The following is a 7,414-nucleotide window of genomic DNA, read 5'->3' as shown; positions in this document are numbered from 1 at the left end:
GGAACGTTTGGGTCAGACGCCGTCCCCAGCGGAGCCCGGCTTTGTAAAGGGACAGCGGTTTTGTAGCACGTCGTTTGGGTTTGTCAGGTTGTGTCTTCGTGAGCAGCTCTGGCGAATTCTCGGCCGGAACAGTAAATAAGGCACGCCACCGTGGTCTCGCGCGGATCGCGGTTTGGAACCGCACCGCCAGCATAGAACCGCAAATCTCGTCCCCACGCCCCTCGCCCTTACCACTACAAAGATGGCCGCCCGGGGGCTTCCGCCCCAAGAGGGGCGTGATCATACGACCTCAGCCAATGGGTACGCGCGTCTGGTCGCGGCCAATGGGAGGTCAGCGCGGGCTCAGGCGCCGCTACCCGGAGTCAGAAGGCGCGGCTGTCTAGTTATGTCGGACTCGCGGGCCTCAGAAGCTGCAGCCGACCCGGGCCCGCGAGCCCTCAGGAAGTCCTTGTCTGAGCTGCTGGGTAGGTGGGTGCGGGAGCCCAGCAGTTTCCCGAGGAGCAGGCGGCAGGTATCCCTGGGCCCCGAGACCGCTTTACACTTGAGCATCTTCTGGCCGGTCTCCGGGTCCACACTGCTCCCTCGTGGAGGGAGCCGAGCGCCCCGGTGCCCGCCGCACTCCAGCCTGGTTTCCCTCCTTGTCCCCCGTCACGTCCCCCTTGGCCCTCCACGCCCCTTTCCTCAGCAGCCACCCCAAAACCATGCCCTGTCCCTATTCGTCCCGCTAAGAGTACAAGGGACACGGTCCGGCCTTACCAACCGCAGGGGTGACTATTACCCACGACATCAGCCCGGTTGCACGGGGTGACGCGTTGCATTCCTGTGGTCGCCGGATGCTCATGAGCCGTTTGGTTTCAGTTGGCATGCCCGGGAGCTGCCTGCGCGCCCCTGTTGCGTTGCAGGCTCCTGCGTTGCAGCGGATCCTCTTGTCCCGCAGGCCCCTGTCTGACACTTCACCCACGTGTCCTCTTCCAGGACCTTGACACGTTCTCAAACAGGAGGGTGCCTTGTCTTGTAGGACGCCCTTCACTCGGGTCCGTCTGATACTTGCTCCAGGTTAGATTGAGGTCATGCATTGTCGGGCAGAATACCCCAGAACCCCCGTGTGTCCTCACTGCATCGGATCAGGGCTGAGTGCCACCACGTCTTCCCATATGAGTTTGGAAGTGGTGCTGTGGTCTCTGACTGATTGTTTTCCTTCTCAGCGGGAAGGGTTAAAAAGCGAAAATGCAGTCCTGAGAGGCGACAGGAGGTAAAGGCAGCTGCCGTGCACCTGCTGAGAAGCCACCTAAACCTGGACGACCTTCTGCTTGAGGTGAGAGGACACTGCGCTGCCTTCACGGGCAGATTTACTTTTGGGCTTTCTGAATTCAGCCAAGGTGTAATCTTCCTAAAAAGGTGCTTGGAAGCCAAGTGAGTATCTGGTGAAAGCATCATTAAATGTTGACTAGGGAGGATTTATCTCTTGGGAGATAAAAGAAGTTGAAAAATGAATGATAATTCTCAAGCGGTGTGAGTAAGCCTTTCATTTCAGCATATTTGAGACTAGCCCAGTAAGCCAGCGTCATGTATATGCAGGTGGTTTAGCATACACTGATGAATTTTAAACATGGAGCTCTTTGTGATTTGGTTTCTAGGTTGAAGGTCCACAGAGTGAAAAATTGTGTCTCAGCAAATTGGTGGGTTATGACAGTCCTGAGGCCTACACTAATCCTTCTGATGCATTCGTAGGTGAGTTACAGCTTCATTTTCCTAATATGTGCAGTTGTGGAGTTTTTTTTATATAAAGTGACACTGTTTTATAGAAAAATTTAAATTCTCCAAATCAGTGGTTTTCTGTTTGTGTATGTATGCAGTCCTTGAGTGATGCATATTTAGCACTCAACCACTAGCCCAAGATTGATCGTTCATATTCACCCAGAGGCACCTCACAAAACAGGCCTGCCAATTTTCTCCTGGAAGGTCACAGCCTTGAAAACCCTGTGGAGCAGGACTGCTCTACACACACAGGGTTGCCAGGAGTAGGCATCAACTTGACAGCAGCTAACACCAGCAGCAATGCTTTATGTATGTGGTTGTGAATTATAAAACATTGTTGTGCCTTGCTTTTTGACTCTTTATGATGCTTCTGCTTACAACTAGTTTGACTCAGCAGACGGGTCGGCAGCACATGGGACAGTAAGGACAGATGGGCACCTCATCCACAGAGGAGGTGAAAACTGGGGCAGGAGAGCAGGCAGAAACCAGAATGTGTTTGTAAGTGCTTGTGCTCTGGTGGTGGGGTACCTAAGGCATTTGACCACTAACCAGAAGGCTGACAGTTCAAACCCACCAGCCACTCTTCAGAAGGAAGGTTGGGCAATCTACTTCCATAGTGACGCTGCCTCGCAAGCCCAGGGAGGGGTCGCTATGAGTTGGATCTGACTCGATGGCAGTGCGTTTATTTTTGTTTGTTTGTTTGGTGGCTCCCCCCACCCCACGTTTGAGAGTATGACTCGGGAAGTTCTTCTTACGTAATGACTTGTTTCAGAAAGAGGCATTATTGAATCCATTGAGTTGTTTTAGATTTCTAGTAAAATATACTTCAGTAATGGGCCTGCCTTGACAGCTGATTACTTAAGGTCATTGGTGAATCTACTGCTTTTCATTTGTGTAATTGTATTTGAGTTTCACAGATTAAGCGTCATCCTTACAGGGACCCAAGCTCTGCCCCCAGCTCTTGTGTGGACTTATTTTTTGGTAGGGTATGTGACCTTGAAAGGGCTTTTGAATCAAGGCGTAAGAACTTATTTAAGGAAGCTCTTAACCTCACCACAGAAGTATAAATAGACTCTTAACTCAAGAATTTTTTAGTTCGTTTTCCTGCTGAAGATACTGTCTGCCATGCTTATTCATACTTGTATTAAAAAGGTAAAAGTTAGCCTTGTAAATAAAAGCAGAAATGAACTTTGCCATGGAATTAAGTGGCTAGAAATTAGCATTATTTTCTAGCTTTTTGCCATAAATCCTTTCTTGACCACCAAAACCCACTGCCACTGTGTTGATTCTGACTCACAGCAACCTAGTGTGGTAGAACTACCCCACTGGGTTTCCAAAGCTGTCGATCTTTACTGACGCAGCTGTGCTTTAATGACTGTGCCACCAGAGCTCCTTTTTGACCACAGCACTTGGTAATTTTTAATACTGTCATTTGAGGCTGCTATAAATATTGGTGCTGTATAAGCATTTTTAGAACTTTAAAGATGAAGTACATCTACTGCGTTTTTTTTTTTTCTTTCTGAAAGTTAATTTTGCAAGTGAAATGAAACAGGCATTCTATGCTCCCACGTTTCCCCAGTGTTTCTCATTCTCTTGAAGTCAGTCCAGAGATGGGTCACTCAGAAGGCTGGTGGCTCTTATGAACCGGCTTCTGGTTCTGTTTGGCAGCCTGCAGACACTGACCTCTCTGCTGCCCTGTGTTGGGTGCATGATGGAGCTGTAGGAAACCCTGACCCAATTAGGCTCAGATTTTAGTGTAACATCAGTGGAAGCAGGTGTGCCTGTGATGTGGAAGTCACTAGAAAAATGAGTGAATAAAGAGAGCTCCTTGAAGTTCCCATTATTGTCTTCCTCTGAGGAGGGTGAAGTTCTTGGTCATTATAGGTCTGCTCACCTATATTGCATTTTATTTCATACAAAACACACACATTTGTATGTGCAACTGTGGGCTTCACCTGTTCTCTTGTCAGCTGCTCCAGTTGTGAAAGTATCTTAATTTTATTTAATGTTTTCCTGGTAGATCTATCCTCCCCTTTGAAAGGCAATTTTCTATGATACTACAACTTAAAATAAGGCATTTTTATCTGTTCATCTTCTCTTAAATTTAGTAGTATGTATTGCCACGTTTTAAGAGGAAAATAGGACTTCTGGTAAGATGGAGGACTAGGCAGACAAGCTAAAAAGACCCTCTTCAACAAAGAAAAAAAAAAACCAATTGACAGAGATACAGAAGATAATCCTGGAGCCCTGAGCTTTGAAAAGAACTATACAGAAGTAGATTAGGTACTAACTAGTGGAAAAACCTGAACAAAAACAGTGAGTACGGAGATGGAGCTACAGACTGTCGGCTACTCTGACGGGACCAACAGCCTGAATATTTCCAAGTGGTGTTGGAACCTGATAATTGACCTAAAGATCAGCCCTGGTCACCAAGGGCTGCAGGGACGATTGCGCTGGTAGCCTGTGGACTAGGAGGGGAAACAGCAAGGAGGGAGACAACCTGAGCTGTTGACTTTCTGCTGTCTGGAGGGTGTAGCCATTTTGATTGTTTACATGCGACAACCATTTTGGATATTTAAAGTGAGCAAGGGCACAGCCATTTTGAATGTTTATAAGCGGTGGCCATTTTGGATATTTAAAGTGACTGAGGGTGCAGCCATTTGAGTGTTTACAAGTGGTAGCCCTTTTAGATTTTAAAGTGATAGCATTCTCATCTGGATTCCAGGAACCTAAGAAAAGGCTCTTTTCACCTATGTCGGCAGGGACACACAAGAGGCTGACAACAGGAGAGGAAACAGGTGGTGAGTGTACAAGTGCTGTCAACTAGTGAATAGAGGAGCACAGCACAGTACCCTGCTTATGTAGCTAACATACAGCCAACACAAAACGAAAATCATGGGCAAGTCACTCCAACATACAATCACCAAATAAATATAAACACAAAAATGTGACAATGCCTTAGAGACAACAGAGCATCACAGTCCACTCAAAGAAGCAAGATAAAGCAGGAGAAACAAGGGACCAGGATACAGACCCAAAACACAGCCCTGAGGAAGATACAGCATTAGAACTCCCTGATAAGGAATTCAAAAGAATTACATTTAAGTATCTTCAACGAATTGAGAGGCAGATCAAGGAAAACACTGACAAAATGGAGGAAAACAGAAAACCCTACAACAATTTCAGAAGATAATACAAGATTAAAACAACAAAATTAATGAAAAATTAGAAATGATACAAAATCTACAGACAGAAATCCAGAATATTAATACTAAATTTTCAGAAATAGATAAGACATTGAATGGGCAAAGGAGCAGAACTGTGAATCAATGGAAGACAGAATTAGTGAGGTTGAAGGCAAATTCCTCACTACTTCTTTGGAAAGGGATCGATCAGAAACAACATCAAAACAAAATGAAGAAAGCTTAAGTTTCATGTAGGATACCATCAAAAGGAATAACCTACATGTAATCGGAGTTCCAGAAAAGGAAGAGATAAATAAAACCACAGAGAAAATTGTCGATTTGTTGGAAGAGAATTTTCATGGTATGATGAAAGATGAGAATGTAATCGTTCGGGAAGTCTAACGAACCCCAAACAGGATAGACCCCAAAAGAAAATCACCAAGATATATTATCGTCAAGCTCACCAAAACCAAAGACGAAAGAATCCTGAAAGCAGCATGGGAAAAATCAAAAGGGGCAACCAATAAGAGTAAGCTTGGATTTCTTGACAGAAACCATGCAGGCAAGAAGACAATGGGATGGTATATATAAAACCCTGAAAGGGAAAAATTGCCAACCAAGAATTATGTATCCAGCAAAATTGTCCCTCAAATATGATGGTGAAATTAGGGCATTTCCAGATAAGCAGAAATTAAGGGAACTTGTTAAAACCAGACCAACCTTATAATTAAGAGATGCTAAAGGGAGCCCTTTGGACAGAGAAGCAACAACAGCAAACAACAACTGTTAACACATATGATGATACAACCCAGAAACCAGCCCAGCTATGGAAGTATCCAGAGTAAATGCACCTACAAGATTGTCAACAGGGAACCAGAGACATCAGTTGACAATTGAGGACAACTGCAAACTAAAAAGAGGGAAAAAACTGTCATTATAGAACTTCTAGACAGTAGGGAAGTCAAGACAACTACAGGATAGAATGGACTGTGCTAAACTTGGGAAGAAAACTATAAATCAGAGGGTAACCTCAAAGAAAAATGATAAACCTTTACATCAAAATAAAAAAAAAGGACCAGCACAAATATTTAGCAAATACTAAAACAATAGCAATGAAGGAAGTGATAACACAATTCATATACAAAACGAGCTCAGCACAGAAAATTATATGGAACAAAGAAATTGACGCCATGAAAAAGCCCATAACAAAAATAACAGCAATAAATTAATATTTGCTGATAATTATGTATCTGGCAAGAGACTTGTCTCTAAGATTTATAGAAAACAAAGGAATTAACAATCCATTTGAAAAATGGGCAGAAGACATGAATAAACACTTCACCAAGGAGGATATTCAGGTGGCCAGCTAACACATGAAGAGATGCTCACAATCATTGGCCATCAGAGAGATGCAAATCAAAACCACAATGAGATACCGTCTCACCCCAGCACTGATGGCAAGGTTCAACGAGACAGGAAATAACAAATGCTGGCAGGGATGTGGAGAGATTGGGACTCTCATATACTGCTGGTGGGACTGTGAAGTGATACAACCACTGTGGAAAGCAATATGGTGATTCCTTAGAAATCTGGAATTGGAAATACCATTTGACCCAGCAATCCCATTACTTGGTATATAGCCCAGAGAGGTGAGAGCCAGGACAGGAACAGATATATGCATACCCAAGTTCATCGCAGCACTATTTACAATAGCAAAAAGATGGAAACAATGTACATGCCCAGCAGTGGAAGAGTGGAGGACCAAACTATGGTACATACACACCATGCAATGCTATGCAGCACTAAAGCATAACGTAGAGTGTGCAAAACACTACATAATATGGATGAACTTAGAGGACATTATGCTGAGTGAAGTCAGTCATAGAAGGACAAATATAGGATTAGTTCATTGTTGTGAAGGGTCAAGGGAAGGTTTATATATGGAGAGAAACTTACTTTGCTGGTTGCCAGGGTTGGAAGGGGAAGGGAGGGAACACTGCAAAAAAAAAAAAAAAAAAGCGACCCATGTCACTTTAATTTTGTGTATTTCACTGTACATAAATTGTATTTCAATAAAATGTATTTAAAAAAAAAAAAAAACCTTGCAAGGAGCCCTCTAGATGCAATGGTGAGTTGCTCCTCATCCAGAGCAAAGAATAAAGAAGAAAACCAGAGATAAATGTAAATAATTAGCCCAAGGGACTAGTAGACCATGTCAACCTCAGCCTATATGACCCTGAGACCAGAAGAACTAGATGGTGCCTGGCTACCACTGGTAACCACTCGGAAAGGGATCACAATAGGATATCCTGGGTAGGGTAGGAGAAAAACGTGGAACAAAACTCAAAATGTTAAAAAAAACAAAAAACTAGGCTTACTGGTCTGATAGAGACTGGTGAAACCCTTGGTACTATGGCCCCTAGTCTTCCTTTGTGCCTGAAATTGAACTCACTCCCATGGCTTCCAGTCAA

General features: G+C 44.2%; 1 protein-coding gene across 1 annotated transcript in view; it reads left to right on the top strand.

Annotated features, from left to right (window-relative positions):
- Positions 1-385: 385 nt before the first annotated feature.
- Positions 386-7,414, top strand: part of FANCA (FA complementation group A) — a 39,654-nt gene continuing 32,625 nt past the window's right edge. Inside the window, exons 1-3 of the mRNA XM_042780724.1 lie at positions 386-464; positions 1,206-1,315; positions 1,638-1,731. Coding sequence (XP_042636658.1) covers positions 386-464; positions 1,206-1,315; positions 1,638-1,731 — 283 coding nt within the window. The remainder of the gene's footprint in view (positions 465-1,205; positions 1,316-1,637; positions 1,732-7,414) is intronic.

Source organism: Orycteropus afer, unplaced genomic scaffold, assembly GCF_000298275.1.
Source record: "Orycteropus afer afer isolate SDZICR_OR568_19922 unplaced genomic scaffold, OryAfe1.0 scaffold00057, whole genome shotgun sequence".
NCBI classification, from domain to species: domain Eukaryota; kingdom Metazoa; phylum Chordata; class Mammalia; order Tubulidentata; family Orycteropodidae; genus Orycteropus; species Orycteropus afer.
Note: the sequence above shows the minus strand (reverse complement) of the source record. Positions and strands in the feature narration are given on the sequence as shown.